The sequence below is a fragment of the Symphalangus syndactylus genome, chromosome 15 (assembly GCF_028878055.3).
Source record: "Symphalangus syndactylus isolate Jambi chromosome 15, NHGRI_mSymSyn1-v2.1_pri, whole genome shotgun sequence".
Lineage (NCBI taxonomy): Eukaryota > Metazoa > Chordata > Mammalia > Primates > Hylobatidae > Symphalangus > Symphalangus syndactylus.
Window position 1 is genome coordinate 75,003,368 of NC_072437.2, and position 22,185 is coordinate 75,025,552.

The 22,185-nt window shown below is 42.7% G+C and overlaps 2 protein-coding genes across 2 annotated transcripts in view; one reads left to right on the plus strand and one right to left on the minus strand.

The window, feature by feature from the left end:
- The window catches only part of LOC129463987 (coxsackievirus and adenovirus receptor-like), a 39,023-nt gene extending 23,591 nt beyond the window's left edge, over positions 1-15,432 (plus strand). Inside the window, exons 4-5 of the mRNA XM_055244767.2 lie at positions 739-794; positions 13,887-15,432. Coding sequence (XP_055100742.1) covers positions 14,094-15,092 — 999 coding nt within the window. The 5' untranslated portion in view covers positions 739-794; positions 13,887-14,093 and the 3' untranslated portion in view covers positions 15,093-15,432. The remainder of the gene's footprint in view (positions 1-738; positions 795-13,886) is intronic.
- Positions 15,433-17,532: 2,100 nt separating this feature from the next.
- LOC134732583 (uncharacterized) lies at positions 17,533-18,514 on the minus strand. Its single transcript, XM_063618510.1, has 2 exons — positions 18,166-18,514; positions 17,533-18,108 (listed from the first exon to the last, which is right to left on the minus strand). Exons 1-2 carry the CDS (start codon positions 18,512-18,514, stop codon positions 17,585-17,587), a joined length of 873 nt encoding a protein of 290 aa, XP_063474580.1. The 3' UTR covers positions 17,533-17,584.
- Between the last annotated feature and the right edge of the window lie 3,671 nt (positions 18,515-22,185).

A 22,185-nucleotide genomic window follows, 5' to 3' on the forward strand; every position in this document is an offset into this window, starting at 1 on the left:
TGCAAAAACGAGAAACATTTGAAAACTACAAAACTACAAAATATTGCTAAAATAAATGAGACCTAAATAAATGGAATTTATGAGTCATAAATCTCAATACTGTTAAGATGTCTACTCTTCCCACATTGATCTATTACAATTCCAATCAAATCACAGCTGGATTTCTTATTTTAGAAATAGAGAAACTAAAATTCTGAAATGTACATTGATGGGTAGAAGGTCTATAATGGCAAATTACTTTGAAAGAAACAGTTACTTTGAAACCAGGTGCTGTTGGAGAATTAGCACCTGGATTCAAGACTTATAAAGTTACAGTAATACCTAAGACAATGTAGTACAAATATAGATATACACACGTATATCAGCTATCAGCTAATTTTTGATAAAGTTCTTAGACCATTCATGGACATAACATTTTCAACAAATGCTTCTGAAACAATTAGATATTCCAGTGTGTATTTGTGTGTATGTGTGAAGCTCAATACTTCACACCTGAGAGGTATGAGTGTGCATTACGAAGGAGAACTGGGAAGCTTTGAGAGTATTGGATATGCTCATTGTCCCCTTCATGGTGATTGTTTAATGGGCACATGTATATAACAAATTAATCTCATTTACACTTTAAATATTGGAAGTGTGTTTTATGTTCATTAGACATGAATAAGGCTGTAAAATGTTATCAAAATATTCATTTACTATGCTTTTATTCATTTTCCTCTCTCTCTCTCTATAAACCAGATAGAAAATGCAGTTGAAAGATATTTCATACAGGAAAAAAAGAAGTATGAATACAGGTGAGAGATATTACTGAGATTTTTTTTTCAGTGCAATCCTGGTCTTTTCTGACTAGCAATATTTTTATGTGCAGAAGTAGTAGAAAAGATAAATATTTTGTACAGCAGAAAAATGCATCATTTCTGTGCCATGGAAGAGATAACTCAAAAAGATTACAGCTTCTGGCTATGTTGGATACTAACCAGTATTGTAACTAACCAACGGTCCGACCTTAACATTGGCTGTAAATCTCCTTTAATGTTCCTTGCAATGATTTGAACCTATTACTGGAACCCTCATCGCTTACTGAGTTGAATAACATTGTTGGTATGTGTTTATCTTATATTTGCAGTAGAGTCATAATTTTACTTCTTAGAAAATTATACATTAAAGAAAAAAAGACACATGAAATTGTGTATTGTTTAATGTTTCAACTGTGATATCACTCCATATGCATATTCAAATTCTTATTTGATAAAGGACAGCAAATACAGAAAGAATTATTTTGATAAAAGAGAACACAAAACTGTTGAAAGGTATTGAAGCTGAGCTGGAGAGTCACCAAGGCTGGCGCTAAAGCTGGCAAGGTCGGAGGGTTTCCTGCCTGGGCGGCACAACTTGAGCTCGCCCTGCGTCAGGAGTGGTGGAAACTGCAGACCCAGCTGGGCCCCGAGGTCTCTGCCTCAGCCTCCCACCCGCCAGGAGCTGCGCTGAGGTCCCAGGTAGGCGACCCTGGCGGGACGCCTCTGAGCGAAGGCGGCCCATGTGCGGGACAGCAGCAGGAGACCAGGGTCCAGGGACCCACCTCCCGCTGCGGGAACCTCGAGCCTCCCCTGGCACCCCAGCTTGGTCCGCCTGGCCTCCGGAGCCCGGTGTGCATCCTGGTCATGGGGACGCCCACCAGGTGCCCGGGAGTCCCCCTCGGCCACAGCCTGCGGCTCTGCCGGCCCTCACGCCTGGTGCGGGGACTCCAGCCCCGCCGCCTCTGCTCCCGCCAGGCTTGGACCTGTCCTCCTCCTGGGCGCCCGGCAGTAGGGGCGATGCACACTGCCCGCTGCCCTGCACAGCCTTTCACCGCACATCACCTCTCGCCCCTCCGCCCCGGGCCAGGACCTTCCTGGCCGCACAGAACCCACCTTCCTTCCCGCTGCAGAGCTGCTCCGCTTCCCCCACCCACAGGGAAAAACGGCAGATCTCCAACCAAACAGAAATCTGTGTGTGACGACTCTGTTTGGATACTGCCAGTTCCCACATTTTCTTCCGGGAGTTTTCTTGGCAGAAGGTGCCGGATGTTTGATGTGTCACCAGCGATGAGGCTGAAAAGTGACAGGCTTTCCGCGACAAAGATGACCTTCCCTTATTCAAAACTCAGCAATCTCCACGGCACACAAAGGACTTAGGACAAGATGACCGAGCTGGAGTGCTCGCCCCAAAATGCAGGCCTGGAGTGGGTCACCTCCTTAGGGCAGGCCCAGGCTTGTCCTGGCTGCCCCGGCGCCTTTCTTCTCACTCCCACCCAATGCAGGGGACCCCACAAACTCGGCTGTTAGGGCTCCCTGCGCCTCCCTCCACAGAAGCTGCCTCCTGCTCGGCAAGCTTGGGCCTCCTGGGGCGTCCTGGGCTGAGAGGGAAAGACGCCAGCTCCGCAAGCCAGGGAGGGAACACCGCCACATTGTTACACGGACACACCACCACACTGTCACATGTACAGACACACGGAGACATTACCACACGGACACACCGTCACACGGTCACATGGACACACTGGCACATTCACATGGACGGACACACAGACATACGGAGAAATCACCACACGGACACACCACCACACTATCGCAGGGACACACAGACACACGGAGACATCACCAAACCGTCAAATGGACAGACACACAGAGACATCACCACATGGACACACCATCACACTACCACAGGGACACACAGACACACAAGAGACATCACTACACTGTCGCATGGACACACCATCACACTCTCACACAAACACAAACACACTGCCACATGGACACTGCCACACACAGACACACCGGCACACTGTCACATGGACACACCTCCACACTGTCAGGTACCACCACACAGACACTGCTATGTGGACACAAAGACACACAGACACTGTCACACGGATACACAAACACACACGGAGACATCACCATGCAGATACGTGAACACACCACCACATGGACATAGCACCACACAGACACTCTGCCACACGGACACACCACCACACAGAAATGCGGACACACTGCCACACAGAGACACCACCACGTCGTTGCCACACTTTCATGTGTCAGCTGGCGGTGTGGGCCCCACGACTCTGGGCTCTAACAGAGAAATTACTTAGGCATATACTGAAGGAAAATAATTTTTTTTTTTTTCTGAGATGTAGTCTCGCTCTGTCCCCCCGGGCTGGAGTGCAGTGGCGCGATCTCGGCTCACTGCAAGCTCCGCCTCCCGGGTTCACGCCACTCTCCCGCCTCAGCCTCCGGAGTAGCTGGGACTACAGGCACCGGCCACCAAGCCCTGCCAACTTTTTGTGTGTTTTTAGTAGAGACGGGGTTTCGCCTTGCTAGCCAGGATGGTCTCGATCTCCTGACCTCGTGATCTGCCCGCCTTGGCCTCCCAAAGTGCTGGGACTACAGGCTTGAGCCACCGCGCCTGGCCAAGAATTTCCATCTCCTGTGTCATTGCTTTGGCAGTGGAAATGCGTGTGGCCTCTAGAGTGGGTCCCAAGGTCATGAAGGCCTGTGGGGTGGAGGGGAAGGTCTCTGTTTCCAGGCTGGAATGGAGGAAGACGTGGCGACTGAGGGGCTGCATGTCCTCCTCGCAGCAGGCCCCTGAGGACCTTTATCCTCCTGAGCTGCGAATGTCCCTCAGGGGTCTCTAAAGCCCTGGGTGGGGCCCTTATAGGCCTTAGGAGCTCTGGCCAATTAGTGGTCAATAAAACGCAGAGGCGAACACCATAGAACAGGTCCAGGAGAATTTTGCAAAAGCTCTGAGGATGCCCTTTTTTGCTCTCCCACTGCAAAATTGTTTTAAAAAGGAAAAAATCTAGCAATGTCCTGGGAAAGTCAATACTGAGTGTCAGCGCGGGATACTGCCGCTGATAGGATCCCGGCGTCCTGGCCAAAAGTGGCCTCAGGGACCGCATCTCCGCGCACCATGGCAGCAAACGCCAGCGGTTTGTGGGCGGATGGTGTCCCTGCGGCCATCCCTGCTCCTGAGTGCGGAAGGACAGACAGGAGCGGGGACTTCTGGGTGTTCCTGGTGTCAGCCAGCTTGACGCCGTTGTTCCTCCTTGAAGTCCGGGATTTGGAGAAGCACCTGGTTCCTGATGGAGGCCGTGGGCCTTTTGGTCCGGACTTAACAGGCAGCGGCGCCAGCCTAGTTCTCAGCCCCGCCCCCAATGGGCGCCGCCTTCCATCAGGCCAAAGACTTTCCTCCAAACTGCCCTTCTTGGGGCCGTGAAGCAGCATCCTGGGCCTCCCCTGGGGCCTGTGGCGCTGGCAGCAGCTCCACGTTGAGGTCGCCTGCAGCCCGCACGGCGGAGCGCTGGAGGTCCCTGAGCCCGGCGTGGGGAGGCCAATCCGCAGGTGCTGGGCGCCCGGTGCCGGCCGCAGTCTCAAAAGCGCCTGGAGGTGACATCCAGGAGCACCACCACGCCGCCTGCAGGGAGACCCACGGCGAGGCGCTCCCCCTAAAGCGGCCAAGGAAGAAGCAGAGGGGCAGGAAGGCGTCCCAGACATAGGGGTGATCTCAGGCCTCGCGCCCAGACCAAGTTCCTGGCCTCCGGGAGGTCTTTTTATGATTTCTTCCATATTATTATTTTTATTATTATTAACTTTTCAAGATGGATTAAAGACTTAAATGTTAGACCTAAAACCATAAAATCCCTAGAAGAAAACCTAGGTAATACCATTCAGGACATAGGCATGGGCAAGGACTTCATGTCTAAATCACCAAAAGCAATGGCAACAAAAGCCCAAAATTGACAAATGGGATATAATTAAACTAAAGAGCTTCTGCAGAGCAAAAGAAATTACCATCAGAGTGAAGAGGCAACTTACAGAATGGGAGAAAATTTTTGCAATCTACCCATCTGACAAAGCGCTAATATCCAGAATCTACAAAGAACTTAAACAAATGTACAAGAAAAAATCAAACAATCCCATTAAAAAGTGGGCAAAGGATATGAACAGACACTTCTCAAAAGAAGACATTTATGCAGCCAACAGACGCATGAAAACATGTTCATCATCACTGGCCATCAGAGAAATGCAAACCAAAATCACAATCCAGGAGGTCTTGCCACAGACGATCTGGGCTTTCTGGGCAATGTCCAGCATGAGCTGGAGCTTCTGGGACGCGGTCAAGAGGCCCTTTGGAGATTCCACGGCTTCAGATCCCTACTGCCTGATGCTCCACTGTGTCTGCCAGCCTCTGGCGTTTTGCTGAGGGGTAAACTCGGAATGTCTAGAAATAAGAACACTGGGATGGCCCAGTCGTGCCCCAGGCATTCCCGCACACGGTGGTGGCAAAGGCAGGCACGCAGGCAGAGTGCCCAGTCGGCTTGGTGAGAGTCCTTTACAGGTTAGTGACAGACTTGGTCCCACGCTTTTGTCCTCTCATGTTTTCAGTTAACCTGAGGACACCCAGGGGCTCCTCCATCTCCACCGTGTTCTCCTCGAGCTGAAGCCCCAAATCCCCCATTTTCTCCTCAAATGGCTCACAGAGCCACTTCTGCAGGCAGGAGAACCGCAGTGGGCTCAGTGGCTGAGCAGGGAAGCCACATCTGAAGGAACTGCCGGGTGACTATGGCCGTGAGACAACCAAAGCAGACTTTCTCTGGCTTGCTGTGCTACATCGATTTTGTTTTCATATTTTAAAAGAAGCAGAAGGGAGGTCCTAGGAAATTTGCCCAATGCAGATGCTGACAAGAGTGGTGACGTGAAAAAGATTACCCAGAAGGAAAACAAGAGCTATTTTCTACACATCTGAAATCTGTGTAGGCTTTTGGAAAAGTGAAACTAGATGCAAAGCACAATGATATAATTCTGGCAATTTCCACTGACAGAATTCAGTCAATCTGAATCTAAGGATTATAAGGAAAATGGCACTCCAAGAAGCACCTATTAACATCACTCAGCTGCTGTGAAATAGGCTTACAGGCAACATGGAGTGTCAATTATCCAATGTTTAAAGTCGGTGATACAGATTGGACTACAATCTCTAAGGCTCATAAAGTCTTCTTTAAAAGATTGACAGATGATTTATCTCATATGTAGACAATGATTCTCAGCAGTTAACTAGCACAACTTGCTAATATCAATTGCTTGAGAAAATCAGATAATTGCTTGGGAAAATTAGGACATTGCTTGAGGAAGTTAAGTAATTAAATAAATTACTTTTTTTAAGAATAGTTTAATATTTTGGCAAGTAGACTTTAAAATAGATTGGCAATATTTTAAAGCCTACTTTTAAAGAAGTAGCAATATAACATGTTTAATTATGAAAAATAATAATGTTGGAAACAATTCAATTTTCTATCACAGATAATTTCACAAATATAGAAATACCATCTCAATAATTAGAAGAAGTAGCAGCAATTTCTGTTTATGCAAGTTACTCCTAGTCCATTTATTTGGTTTTAAATAATGTTTTTAAAATATGTTTTCAAACAAGGCTAATCATAAATAATAGAATATATTTTACAATAGTTGAAGGTAACAAAAAATAAGTGCCATTTAAAAAATTGTATTAGATTGCTTAAAAATATTGTGGGTACATAGTATGTGTATGTATCTGTGGGGTCCATGAGATGTTTTGATACAGGCATGCAATGTGAAATGAGCACATCATGGGGAATGGGGTATCCCTCCCCTCAAGCATTTATCCTTCAAGTTATAAAAAACTCAATTACAGTCTTAGTTATTTCAAAATGTACAATTAAATTATTATTGAATATAGTCACCCTATTGTGCTATAAAATAGTAGGTCTTATTAACTCTCTATTTTTATACCCATTAACCATCCCCACCTTCCCACAACCCCCCGCCACTACCTTTCCCAGCCTCTGATAACCATCCTTATATTCTCTATGTCCATGAGTTTGTTTTGATTTTAGATTCACAAATAAGTGAGAACATGTAACATTTGTCTTTCTGTGCCTGGCTTATTTCACTTAACATAATGATCCGTAATGTTCCATCAGTGTTACTGACAGTGACTGGATCTTGTTCTTTGTTATGGCTGAATAGTCCTCCGTTGTGTATATGTACGCATTTTCTTTATCCATTCATCTGTTGATGGACACTAAGGTTTCTTCCAAATCTTAGTTTTGTAAACAGTGCTGCAACAAATACGGGAGTGCAGATATGTATTTGACATACTGATTTCCTTTATTTTTGGTATACACCCAGCAGTATGATTGCTAGATCATATGGTAGCTCAAGTTTTAGTTTATTGAGCAACCTCCAAACTGTTCACCTTAGTGGTTTTGCTAATTTACATTCCCAGGAGCAGTGTACAAGTGTTCCCTTTTCTCTGCATCCCTGCTAGCATTTGTTATTGCCTGTCTTTTGCATGCAAGTCATATAAACTGTGGTGAGATGATACCTCATTGTGGTTTTGACTTGAATTTCTCTGATGATCGGTGATATTGAGCACCTTTTCTTATACCTGTTTGCCATTTGTGGTCTTCTTTTGAGAAATATCTATTCAAATCTTTTGCCCCTTTTTTTAACCAGGTTATTAGGTTGTTTCTTAAAGAGTTGTCTGAGCTTTTTATATATTCTGATTATTAATCCTTTGTCAGATGAGTAGTTTGCAAATATTTTCTCCCATTCTGTGGATTGTCTCTTAACTTTGTTGATTGTATCATTTTCTGTACAGAAGCTTTTTAACTTAATGTGATCCATTTGTCCATTTTTGCATTGATTGCCTGTGCTTGTGGGGCATTGCTCAAGATATTTTTGCCCAGACCAATGTCCTGGAGATTTTCGCCAAAGTTTTTTTGTACTAGTTTTATAGTTCGAGGTCTTAGCTTTACATCTTTAATCAACTTTGATTTTACTTTTGAATTTGGTGATAGATACTAGTCTGTTTTCATTCTTCTGCATATGGATATCCAGTTTTTTCAACACCATTCCCCACCAGTGTATGTTCTTGGCACCTTTGTCAAAAATCAGTTCACTGTAGGTATGTAGATTTGTTACTGGGTTCTCTATTCTGTTCCATTGATCTATGGGTCTGTTTTTATGCCAGTACCATGCTCTTTTGGTTACTAAAATTCTGTAGTATAATATGAAGTCAGATAATATAATTCCTCCAGTTTTATTTATTTATTTATTTTTGCTTAGGATAGTATTATTTCTTATACTGAAAGCATTCTATGTTATTTATTATTAGCCTAATTTTGTAGTTTTACAATGCTATCCTCTTTTACAAAGCTATGATCAACTCAAAGTCCAGATCAGGGTCAATTGTAGCTATTTGCAAAAGTAGCAATATTCTGGCCGGGTGTGGTGGCTCATGCCTATAATCCCAGCACTTTGGGAGGCCAAGACAGGTGGATCACCTGAGGTCAGAGGTTCAAGACCAGCCTGGCCAACATGGTGAAACCCTGTCTCCAATAAAAATACAAAAATTAGTCGGGGATGATGGCAGATGCGTGTAATCCCAGCTACTCAGGAGGCTGAGGCAGGAAAATCACTTGAACACATGAGGTGGAGGTTGCAGTGAGCCCAGAATGCACCATTGCACTCCAGCCTGGGTAACCAAGCATGACTCCACTCAAAAAGAAAAAAAAAAAAAAAAAGCACTATACTGTGTAATTATTGACAGCATAATTCACTATTATGTGGATCAGAGAGCAGAGGATTCTGAATGCATGAACATATCTTTAACATTTCAATACATTACTCATAATTACTAATGAACTAAAGAGAAACCAAGAAATTATGGTGATAATTATATTGACCTGGAGAAATGTAGTCACAAAAGAACAGTAAGATGAGAAATGTGTTAACACAGTCTATAAGGGCATGCAAGAATAAAAATAGGGGAGAAAACAGGAGAGTTTTTCAAGAGTTTTCTGGTCATGTAAGTCAATTTGTATCGGTTAATTTTTAAAAGGTTTATTTACATGCAATAAACTGCACATACTTCAATTGTACATTTTGATAATTCTTGGCATTTGTAGCTCTACAAAACCAACAACATATTAAAATAGCAAACATATCCATTACCTTTACCACCAAAGTTTCGTTGTGCTTTTTCTACTCAATTTTTCCTGCCTATCCCCATTCCATCCACAGGCAACCACTGATCCACTTCCAGTCACTGTCCATAAGCTTTTATTTCCAAATACATATAATCATAGGGTATGTATACTTTCTGATCACTCAGCATCACTATTTTTGAGATTTATTCATGTTGTTACATCTATCAATTGTTCTGTTCTTACTAGGGAGTATTATTTCATTATATACATATGCCACAGTAAGTTTATAAGTCACAAATTCACCTGTCCATGGATATTTGGACTGTTTTCGGGTTTTGGCTGTTGCAAGTAAAGCTGCTATGAAGATTCATGTAAAATCCTTTGAATGGGCCTGTGCTTTTAGGTTTTCATCTCTACTGGAAGTGGAATAGATAGCTATATGGCTATCATGTCTGTAATATGCAAACACAAAGCCTGACAAAACTGAGTTCTAAAGTGGAAACTCCACTGGAGAACCTTGACTCCACCCTGGCTTTTGAGATATCTCCTATGTCTGGTGCAATGATTGGTCCTGGGGTAGCCACATGACCTAAGGAGGACCATGTTTAAACTTCTAAGTTTTCACTGAGATTAACATGCATTTTAGAAGCCCCTTTTCCCCTACGCCCCCAGCTGCAAATGCTTTCAGGGATCACATTATGTTGTAACATTTGGTTACAGTGTTTCCTAAACTTTGCGGATAAAAATTGTTCAAGTAGGTAAAAATGGAGCACACAAAGAAAAAAGGAGTCCAGAAATATCAAATAAAGAAAGGGCCTCCATAAAATCATTTGAACTTATGATTAATTCATTAGTCATTAAAACAAGTTTAGTGTACAAAGAATCATGCCCCCAACCACCCTTTATTCTTTCACCAGGTTTAAGTTACATTTTTTTTAACTTGCAAACAAAAGATTTGTCATTAACTTAGACATGAAAATCCCTTGTCTCCAAGAGCAATCATTCAACTCTGTCCCTCTCATTGTTACAATAATATGTTCACTTCATTCTGCATACACCTGCTCTTTGCCCTTGTCTCCCTGTTCTATTCTGTTAAAGTTATATCCAGACTTTTATTTCATTTTATATCAAAGAAACTGTATACATGTTTTTAATCTTAGAAAAATTTCTGGGTAATTTTTTTGTCTCATATTCTATTTTAAGCCACCCAAGAAGCATTATTTTTTCATTTAGCATTTTAACTTTTCTAACCCAGGTCTTTTATAGTAGATATTTTGTCTTTTTCTAAATGCTCTGCTTCAATTTACATTTTAAATCTAATTTTAAAAAGTGTATGTTTTGAATATTAGCATCATGCATCTCAGGCCTAAATATCCCTTGATAACAAATATTGTCTTTTTTTCTCTACATTTTTCACATATTTCAATAGGGAGCTATATTGCCTGCCACAATAAAAGTTTTTGTCAGTATAACATAACACATAGGCAAAATATTGTTTCCAAGTGATTGATGATGTAGTGCCTTCAGTCTAGTCCCAGTCCCTCAATGTAATCATCATCCCTAAATCTAATGAAATGTGAAATAAATATTTCATTTGGTTTCTAAAATTCAGCAGACAAGTATATAGCCTGTCACATATAGCCTGTAACGCCAACATATAAAAATTAAAGCAGTTCCTTCTCCACTCCCACTGCTTCAGTTGACTAGCCTTAAAAAATAATAATAATAAAAAAATAAAAGCAAAATTGTTCCTTTAGTTATCTTTGAAATCTAATGGAAATACTATCAGAAAAGCGCTTATGTATAAGGAGGGCCTCTATAAAATATAGACTCTTAACTAGAAAAGTAGATTTATATGATAGTTAAATTTAAAACACAATTATATATAGTACCTTCACAAATGCCCCAGTACTTATTTCAGAATGCATGATGTAATTGACTAAACCATTTAGGGCTAGACCTCTGAAATAAAAGGCATTCACACTTTGTGATTCCTGGGGAAAATATTATTCAAAATAGAAACATGCAGAACTTTACCTGATCATGATAAAAAAAATGTTCCTACTTGTTGTTAATATGCCACAGCTTTTACAAGGTCAGCAAAAAGAGATTATCCCATAATATAAGCTGATGGCCAAAATTATCTGCCTTACTTTAGTTACCATAATATCTATTAAGTGGAAATTTCTTCTGAAAGAAAACAGATGCATTTTTCTCAGAAATGTCTTTAGATGAAGATCTAGCACATCTGTTTTTCTCACTTTTTAAAATGTTGATTTTATTGATAAATATATATAGGGTACAGTACATGTAAATATTGTGAAATGGACAAATTAGGCTAACGTATCTTTCACCTCAGATATTTATAACATTATGGTGAAATGTTTAAAATGTACTAATTTTAGAACTTTTAAGATATGCACTACATTATGAGTAACTGCAGTCACTTTGCTGTGTACCATATCACCAGAATGTATTTCTCCTAACTGAAGCATTATCCCATTCAATATTTCTCCTTTTTCCACCCCTGCCCCCTGCCCTGCTCTGCCTCTGATAAACCACCATTCTACTCTTAACTTCTATGAATGCACATTTTTGGATTTCACATATAAGTGATATTATGAGATATTTGTCTTTCTGTATCTGGCTTGTTTTACTTAGTATAATGTCCTGTAAATTCATCCATGTTTTTGCAAATGACAGAATTTCATTCATTTATAAAGATAAGTGGTATATTTGTATGCATCCTACATATACTTTTAACTTTCCCCAGCTTTATTGAGATATAATTTATACACTGTGTAATTCACTCATTTAAAGTACAAACTTCAAATTCTTTTAGTGTATTAACTGGATGGACAAATAATCATCATAATATAATTTTAGAACATTTTAATTCTCCTTAAAAGAGATTTGCACCCATTAGCAATCTTTCCCCATTTTCTCCAGCCTTTTTTAAACCCTCCCTAGTCTAGGCAACCACTCATCTACTTTCTGACTATGAATTTGCCTATTCTGGACATTTTACATAAATGGAATCATAATAACACATAGTCACTTTACTCACATCTTTCTCAACATATTTTTAATATTCATCCATTTTGGAGCATGCATTAACAGTTTTTTACCTTTTCTTGCTAAATAAGATTCTATTTTACGGACACACCACATTTTATTTATCCACTCCCCAGCTGATGAACATTTCTGTTGTTTTCTACTTTGTGTTGCTATAAACATTTGTGTACTACTGTTTGTGTAGCATTTGCTTTATTTTCTTTTTGGTAAACACATAGGAATGGAATTGCTGGGTCATGTGATAACTCTATGTTTAACCATTTGAAGAACTGCCGGACTGTTTTACATTTTAAAGTCTCACCAGTGGTATAGAAGGGTTCCAATTTTTCCACATATTTTTATCCATTCTTCAGTTGATAAGCACTTAGGTTGTTTCTAATTCATGGGTATTATGAATAATGCTGCAATGAACATGAAATTGCAGATGTCTTTTTTTGACATACTGATTGAAATTCGTTTGGACATATATCCAGAAGTGGGATTTATGGATCATAGGGTAAATATATTTATAATTTCTTTGAGGAAGCTTCATACTGTTTTCCAAGATGGTTTTACTAATTTCCATTCCTACCAACAGTGTACAGGATTTCTTTTTCTCCATAGCCTCATCAACACTTATCTTCCATCTTTTTTTATAATAGCCCTAGCAAAATGTGTGAGGTGATATCTCATTGTGGCTTTGATTTGCATTTCTCTGATAATTAGAAATGTTTATGATTTTTTCATGTACCTGTTGGCCTTTTGTATGCCTTAGGAAATGTCTATTCTGGTTCTTTGCTTATTTTTTTTTAATAAGCATAGTTTTATTCTTATTTTTGAGTAGGTTGAGTTACTTATATATTATTATATGAGCCCCTTATCTGATGTATGGTTTTAAAATGTTATCCCATTTGTGGGTTCTCTTCATTCTATTATCGCTTCTTTTCCTGTGGAAAAGCTTTTTAGTTTTATGCAATCTCATTCGTGTGTTTTTGCTTTTGTTTCCTGTGCTTTTGGAATAACCTACAGAAAATCATAGCTCAAACCAATGTCATACAGTCTTCTATATTTCCTTGTAGTAGTTTTACATTTAAGTCTTTAATTTTGATTTGATGCTTGTATAAAGAGCAGAAGAAAAGTCAAATTTTATTCTTCTGTATGTGGATAGTCAGTTTTTTCTACACCATTTATTGAAAATAATTTTCTTTCTTCATTGTGTATTTTTAGTTATTTTATCAAAAAATCAATTGACCACAGACACATGGATTTATTTACGGGTTCTATATCCCTTTGCACTGTTCTACATGTCTGCTTTTATGCCACTGCTGTGTTGTTTTAATTATGATAGCTTTGTAATGTAGTTTGGAATCGGGTAGTCTGATGCCTCCAGCTTTGTTCTTTTTGTTCAAAATTGCTTTGGTTAGTCAGGGTCTTTTGTGGTTCCATACAAATTTTAGCAGTGATTTTTCTACTTCTGGGAATTTGATAGTGGTTGCATTTAATCTGTAGATTGCTTTGGGTAGCATTGACACTTTTACAATACTAATTTTTGAATCCATCAATAAAGGATGTTTCTCCATTTATTTATGCCATTTTAATTTTTTCATCAATGTGCTATAGTTTTCAGTGTGCAAATCTTTCACATTCTTGATTAAATTTACTCCTAAGTCTTTTATATATTTTATATCTGTTTTGATTCTATTATAAATTGAATTGCCTTATTAATTTATTTTTCAGGTAATAGTTTCTCATTAATGTATAGAAACAATAATGCTATCTGTATGCTGATTTTGTAACTATTAACTTTATTGAATTTCTTTACCAGCTTTAACCGTTTATTTTGGTGGAGTCTTTAAGATTTTCTCTATCTTGAGTGCGCAAGGCGCGGGGAGCCTAGGACCGGAGCGAGAGCGGCCTACCTGCTGCCGCCGCCCACTGCAAGGCGGCCACCATGGCGCTCCTGCTGCGCTTCGTGCTCCTGTGCTGAGTCGCGGATTTCACCAGAAGTTTGAGTATCACTACTCCTGAGCAGATGATTGAAAAAGCCAAAGGGGAAACTGCCTATGGGCCATGCAAATTTACGCTTAGTCCCGAAGACCAGGGACCACTGGACATCGAGTGGCTGATATCACCAGATGATAATCAGAAGGTGGATCAAGTGATTATTTTATATTCTGGAGACAAAATTTATGATGACTACTATCCAGATCTGAAAGGCCGAGTATATTTTAAGAGTAATGATCTCAAATCTGGTGATGTATCAATAAATGTAACGAATTTACAGCTGTCAGATATTGGCACAGATCAGTGCAAAGTGAAAAAAGCTCCTGGTGTCGCAAATAAGAAGATTCAGCTGGTAGTTCTTGGTAAGCCTTTAGGTACAAGATGTTACGTTGATGGATCAGAAGAAATTGGAAGTGACTTTAAACTAAAATGCGAACCAAAAGAAGGTTCACTTCCATTACAGTATGAATGGCAAAAATTGTCTGACTCACAAAAAATGCCCACTTCATGGTTAGCAGAAATGACTTCGTCTGTTATATCTGTAAAAAATGCTTCTTCTGAGTACTCTGTGACATACAGCTGTACAGTCAGAAGCAGAGTGGGCTCTGATCAGTGCCTGTTGCGTGTAGACGTTGTCCCTCCTTCAAATAAAGCTGGACTAATTGCAGGAGCCATTATAGGAACTTTGCTTGCTCTAGTGCTCATTGGTCTTGTCATCTTTTGCTGTCGTAAAAAGCGCAGAGAAGAAAAATATGAAAAGGAAGTTCATCACGATATCAGGGAAGATGTGCCGCCTCCAAAGAGCCGTACCTCCACTGCCAGAAGCTACATAGGCAGTAATCATTCATCCCTGGGATCCATGCCTCCTTCCAACATGGAAGGATATTCCAAGACTCAGTATAACCAAGTACCAAGTGAAGACTTTGAACCCACTCCTCAGAGTCCGACTGTCCCACCCGCTAAGGTAGCTGCCCCTAATCTAAGTCGAATGGGCGTGATTCCTGTGATGATTCCCGCACAGAGCTAGGATGGGTCTATAGTATAGAGCCTCCATACGTCTCATCTGTGCTCTCCATGTTCCTTTCCTTTTTTTGATATATGAAAACCTATTCTGGTCTAAATTTTGTTACTAGCCTCAAAATATATCAAAAAATAAGTTAATCAGGAACTGTAAGGAATATATTTTTAAAAATTTTTGTTTGGTTATATCGAAATAGTTACAGGCATTAAAGTTAGTAAAGACAAGTTTACCATCTGAAAAAGCTGGATTTTCTTTAAGAGGTTGATTATAAAGGTTTCTAAATTTATCAGTACCTAAGTAAGATGTAGTACTTTGAGTATGAAATCATAAGTGAAGAAATTGGTGAACTTACTTGCATACCAAGTTGATACTTGAATAACCATCTGAAAGTGGTACTTGATAATTTTTACCAGTATTCTTAGGATGTGTATCTAATTTATGGCCCACCAGTCTCCCCCAAATTAGTACAGAAACATCCATGACAAAATTACACATGTATGTTTGTACTTGTTTTCACAGCTCCTTGGAAAACTCCGTGTTAGGAATATCTCTAAAAACATAGAAAACACTACAGTGGTTTAGAAATTACTAATTTTACTTATAAGTCGTTCATAAACCTTGTCTATGAAATGACTTCTTAAATATTTAGTTGATAGACTGCTACAGGTAATAGGGACTTAGCAAGCTCTTTTATTATATGCCAAAGGAGCATCTATCAGATTAAGTTAGAACATTTGCTGTCAGCCACATATTGAGATGACACTAGGTGCAATAGCAGGGATAGATTTTGTTAGTGAGTGGTCTCATGCCTTGAAATCTGTGGTGGTCTTTAAAATGGTGGCCAGCCAGATCAAGGATGTAGTATCTCATAGTTCCCAACTAAATACTGGCTTTCCATTTTAGGTGATATTTCTCTTATTAGAAAAACATTATAACTCATTTATTGTTTGGCAATTATAGATTGAAATTTCCTAATTCTAAATTTTAAGTGGTTCTTCGGTTTCAGTGCTTTATGTTGTTTGTTGTTGTTTTTGGATGGCATTACATATTATATATTCTAGAAACATGTAATCCTAAATTTACCCTCTTGAATCCCTGGATGATATTTTTATCATAAATGTAGAATAATCAAATACATTTTAAGCAAGTAAGTGTCCTCCATCAATTCTGTATTCCAGACTTGGCAGGATGTACAGTTGCTGTTGTGTGATCAAACATGTCTCTGTTTAGTTCCAGCAAATCAAGCTGAGCTTCGAAAATGTTTTGAGTCTTAGTTTTGTGAGAGTGATTTATTCTTAAAAAAAAAAAAAAGAAAAAAACAAAAATAAAAAGAAAAAAAAAGATAAGTAATAGGAGTAAAGGGACTACTCCTCTTGCCAAATGTGCTAAATATCATTTTAGGAGAAGAAAGTGAACTTATTGTATTTCCCTTAAGGTTGTGAGGGAGTGTGGATACAGTAGAATGAGCCAACAGTTTCTTTATAATAAATACGGTCTGCAATAAATTATTTCACTAGCTCTAAAACCTTTCCCTCGATTTTAGTAAGGAGTTGGTTTCTGTTAATATCTTGGGTGCTGTGGTGGTAAATGCTACATTATAAACGGTGGCATGTATTTACAGTTAGAGTATTGTGCGTACACTTTTTAATGGGAAACTTAAGCTGAATGTGTAATGGATTTGTGTATAGTTTTGCATATTTGGAAGCATTTTAAAAATAGGTTTTAACCTTACATAAAATTACTTTTATACTTGTGTTAACATTTTCTTCTGTGCCTTTTGGGTAATTTAATTTCTGTTACGAATTTCTGGTGCCTATGAGCTAGCTATCACCTACCTGAGAGGTGCCTAGAGGTGAAGGTACTGTTTCTAAAAACACATCACTGTGACACCTTTCTATCCTCACATTTTCAAGCTTGCCTCTTTTCTGTTCTTTGTGGATATAACTTAAGCGATTGTGTTATTCATAAAGATTTAGAAATTTCAATATTCCCAACACTCTATGTTTCTGATTTTATAACAGTAGCCATTTTTGAATGTCAGATGTTTGGCCTCTTTTATATGAATAAAGGTTATTTATAAAACATTATAAAAATAAGTAAACAGAACATTAATAATAAAAAAGATTTTCTGTATCTTAAGATTGTATTTTCAGTAAACAGAAACAATCTTACGTCTTCCTTCCCTGTATGGATTTCTTTTATTTCTTTGTCTTGTGTAATTGTTCTGGCTAGGCAATTACGCATAATGTTTTCAGCATTTGTAATTTTACATCAAATTCATCCATTGTAACACATTGATTGCTACTTTTCAACTTGTTAACCTGGACATTTGTCACTAGTCTTCCTCCAGTGCGGGAGTCCATGGCGCGGTGTGGGCCCTACTGGGCCACAGTCCAGCGCACGGCTGGGCGCAGGTTTTCTCCTGCAAGGGTCTGCGGCTCTGCGGAGCAGGAGTTCTCCAGCGCCTTAGTCCAGGGTGAGGCAAGGGTGGGGCTCCTTCAGCAGCTCAGTCCAGGGCGCAGCCCTGCGAGGGTCCTCCTGTGCAGGAGTACACGATGCTGCGGGGTCCTACTGTGACTTAGTCCAGGACGCCAGGGGACTGGGTCTTCTGGTGCCATAGTCCAGGATGCGAGGGGCTGGGTCCTCTGGTGCCTTAGTCCAGGACGCAGGGAGGCTGGGTCCTCTGGTGCCATAGTCCAGAGTGCAGCGGAACAGGAGTCCTGCGGAGCAGTAGTCCAGGGCGCGCTGGGGTGTGGATCCTCAGGTGCCGCAGTCCAGAGCGCAACAGGGCGGGATTCCTGCCTTGCTGTATCCAGGGTGCAGCGGGGCGGGGGTTCTCTTGTGCAGGAGTCCAGGACGTGGTGGAGCGGGAGTCCTCCGTGTAGGAGTCCTCTGGTGCTGGAGTCCAGAGCACAGTGAGGCTGGGTCCTCCCGTGCCATAGTGTAGGGCATGGCGGGACAGGGATCCTGCCCTGCGATAGTCCAGTGCTTGAGTCCGCAGGAAGGCATTGGTCCTCCAATGCTGGAGTTCACGGCGTGGTGGGGTCGAGGTCCTTCCGTGACTTACTCCAGGGCGTACCAGGGCGGGGGTCCACAGTTGCCATAGTGAGGACCTCGGAAGAGGGTGGTTCCTGCCTTGCTGTAGTCCGGGGAGCAGGGGGCAGGGGTCCTGTCTTGTCAGAGTCTCTGGCGCGGGGTGGGGGTGGGGTGGGGGTTTTCCTATGTGATAGCCCATGGGGCGGTGAAGTCAGGTCCTCCCGTGCCTTTGTCCAAGGCACAAGGGGGCGAAGGTCTTCTGTGGTGGAGTCCGAGTAGCGGCGGGACGGGGGTCTTCCAGTGCCATATTCCAGGGTACGGTGGAGTGGGGGACCTGTCCTGCAGTGATCCAGGGCATGCGGGAGTGGTGGTCCTCCTGTGCCATAGTCCATCGCGCAGCGGGGCGGGGGTCACCTCGTCCTGCAGTCACCATGCACGAGGCCCGGGTCCTGCTGTGCCTCAGTCCAGTGCGCGGTGGGACGGCGGTCCTGCTGTGCTGTAGTGCAGGACGCGGTGGGACAGGGGTAGCCCAGAGAGCGCCGTGGCAGGGGGTCCTCCAGTGCTGGAATCCAGTGCATGGCAGGTCAGGGGTCTTACCGTGCGGAAGTCCGTGGCAAGGGTCCTCCCGTGCCATAGTCTAGGGGGCGACGGGGCAGGGTTCTCTAGTGCAGGTGTCCAGGGTGTGGCGGGGCAGGAGTCCTCTGGTGCAGGAGTCCAGAACGTAGCCGAGGAATCCTCCAATGCCAGAGTCCAGGGCTCTGCGGGGCCGGGTTTCCCCATGCCAGAGTGTAGGGCGCGTTCAGGAGAGGGTCTTGGCGTGCAGTAGTCCAGAGTGCGGTGGGGCAGGGGTAGTCCAGACCTCCACGGTGGGGGTCCCTCTGTGCAGGAGCCTAGTGCCCGGCGGATCGGGGTCCCTCCATGCTGTAGTCCAGGGCACGGCAAGGTGTGGGTCCTCTGCTGCCCTATCCAGGGGACGGCGAGTCAGAGGTTCTCCCGTGTCTCGGTCTAGGGCCTGGCAGGACTGGGGTGCTGGAGTCCACGCGGTAGCCCAAGTTGCCACAGGACTAGGTCCTCTGAAACCACAGTCCAGGACGCTGAGGGGCAGGAGTAGTTCAGGGCGAGCCAGGGCCCAGGTCTTCGGGAGCCAGAGTCCAGCGTGTGGAGGGGTGGGGGTTCTGCAGTGATGCAGTCCAGGACACTGCGAGGCGGGACGGGGCGGGGCGGAGATCCTCAGGTGCCTTAGTCCAGGGCTGAGCCGCGGGAGAGGTCCTTCAGTAGCATAGCCTAGGGCACGGCGTTGCAGGGGTCCTCCAGTGCCTGAGGCCGCGGCAGGTCGTGGGTCCCACTGTGCTCTAGTTCAGGGTGCAGCAGGTCCGGGGTCCTCTCCTGCCTCAGTCTAGGGCGCTGGAGAGCGGGGATCCTCTGGTGCCAGAGTCAATGGATCCACGGGTCGGGGTCCCCCCATGTGTTAGCCCTGGGAGGGGAGAGGCGGGGGTCCTCCTTTGCCCTAGTCCAAGGCATTGTGAGGCCTGACTCCTGCATTCTTAACTGTGCCTCTGCCCCCGCGGGGGAGAACTGCACCATCTCATGCAAGCCTAACAGAGCAGCTGTCCTTAAAAGATTCCCAGTTGAATGTGGTTTGGAGCAGGCCTGAGAAGTGTGCCCTTAGATGGCTTCAAGGGCTCTGGGCAGTGTTTAAGGAATCCAGCTGACCTCAGTTACTCCAAGCCCTTTTCCACTCAGCAGAACTTCTGGCCACGGGGTCCCCTATCTGCCGGGCCCTTCTATCATCCCAGATCCCCACAGGGTGGACTCCCTCTCATCCTCACAATCGCAGCTCAGGCCTTATTCATCACCGCATTCCTAGCACCAGGCCTGGCCCATGAGAAATGGGTCAGATTAAGAGCTAAATGTGTTTTCATGGTCACTTGTTTTCTTCAGGCCTCCTTTCTTTGTGCCAACATCTTCGGGTTTCTGGTTAAAGTTTTCAGCAGCTGCATGCAGTTCCATTTTTCTTACCAGGTAAGAGACATAGCTTCATGAAAACAAAGGCAGAATGCTTGTGACTGGAGAACTCCCAGTCCTCTCCCTGCATAGGAAAACTGGACTTCTCCGGAAGACTCAAGCTCCTGGGCAAATCTCTAGGGCCACTTAATTGGGCTCTCCCCCACCTTTGTTTCTGGTTTTGGAGGGGCCAAGGTTGGGAATCCTTTCTGAGTCTCTACACACAGAGCCCTTCTTTGGTGGGAGTGTCTTGACATATACCAGGATTCTCGTTGACCTTTTGGAGCCTTCAAGAATCCTGAGCAGCTTTGGCTTCTGTTCCTGGAATAGAGGTCACTGAACTGCTCTGGAGCTGGAGTTCCTGTTCAAATTTTCATCACTGTTACTAAACCTTTACATAGCATGCGATTTCTTTCCGGCAGGCTCATGGTCACTTAGGTTTGCTTGTATGTAGATGGAGGGTCTGCATCCTCATTCAGGTAACACCCTCAGCCTTTCATGCTGAGATTGGCCATTTTATTTGTAACTCACTGTACAATCCATTCGCTCTTCCAGTGTCCCTTAGAAGGATGCAGAGTGTTCTGTAGAATGCCATAGAGACCTGGGTTTAGGGAAAATATTTGACCAAAAGTCCACCAACTCACATGAGTATCTCCCCACAACCTGTACAGTGCTAGTCTCTGGGTATATAGTAAATGAAACCGTGCCTGAGCAGATGTTACAAACACCCTCCCCTGAGAGACTCCAGGGCTGCTTTATTCAAGCAAAACGGTGTGCTCTAATAAGCTCAGAGCTGAGAGAAACAAGTTTTCATTCCAGCTTTCTCAAAAACTCCCTTTGTGACTTTAGACCTAATAATAATAACACTACCTAGGTAGTGAACACCTCTGTGCCAAGAAATATCATGATCATTGCCTGAGCTGTAATTCTCACAGTAGACCTACAGGATAGCTGCTATTACTGCTTATGACACAGATGGGCAACCTGAGGCTCAGATGGAGTTAAGTGGCTTAACTGGTAGCAATACAGCCAGGATTTGAACCCAGGGCTGCCTGATCACCAAATAAAATTGTACTCAACATGATGCACTTAACTTTTCTGGCCTCATTTCTCTCACCTGTAAAAATGCAGGTTTCAGATGTTTGTAATATTTTACCTGTGGTTGAAAGAGTTACCAGCTGTTCCTTGATCGCCCATGGTAAGACCCTTGAGCCTCTGAATATAATTATAGAAAACATTTGGAGAGGGATAGAGAGAGAAAGATCATGCCTTCTTTGATAATGTCAAATTTTCAGTGCACGAAGCCATACATAGTGCAGTTTTCTAGCTTCCCTTTCACACATGGCATTGAAGAGAGTAAATTAAGCAACTCAACTAACACTGGGAATGCAGCAGAAGTAATCGAGTTCAGTGCTGGGAGACAGTTGCCATGATACTCCAACATGGACACCAGGATCACAGTTGATGACTATGCCCTCCCTTGAAGATGGTGGCTTGCCTCTCTTTCTGTAAGCACATGTCATGTCATAACAATATTAAACAATTAAAAGTAATGTCCCCATCTGCTTCTACACTGCCTTTGAATTATTATTTTAGATCTGCCAAAATAAATTGCAAACTCATTAACAAGAAAGGGGGTGGGGGGTGCATGCATCCCTGCCTTCCTGAGTAGTCTATTCACCCAAAGACAAAAGGGTGACCAGCCTCCATCTGGGATATTCAAAGACACAGTCACCCTACCATGCAGCCTGAGGCTGGTGAAGGTCCAATCCCCTTTTTAAGAAGCTTGTTGGATGAGCTGTTTAAACATACAAACACAAAGGAAAGGCACAGCCGGTGTGAGCGAGGCTGATAAGATGGGCATTTTGTCTGCTTCAAGGTTAGAATGGAACTTGTCTATCAAAATGTGGTTAACTGACCTCCACAATGCTGCAGTCCAGCTAAATCCTGCAAATATTCATCCACCATTTACTATAGATAAAACAATAATGTGCTGTGGGGAATCCAATTACACACACACACACATACACACAAAGGTGCACACACACATGCATGCACA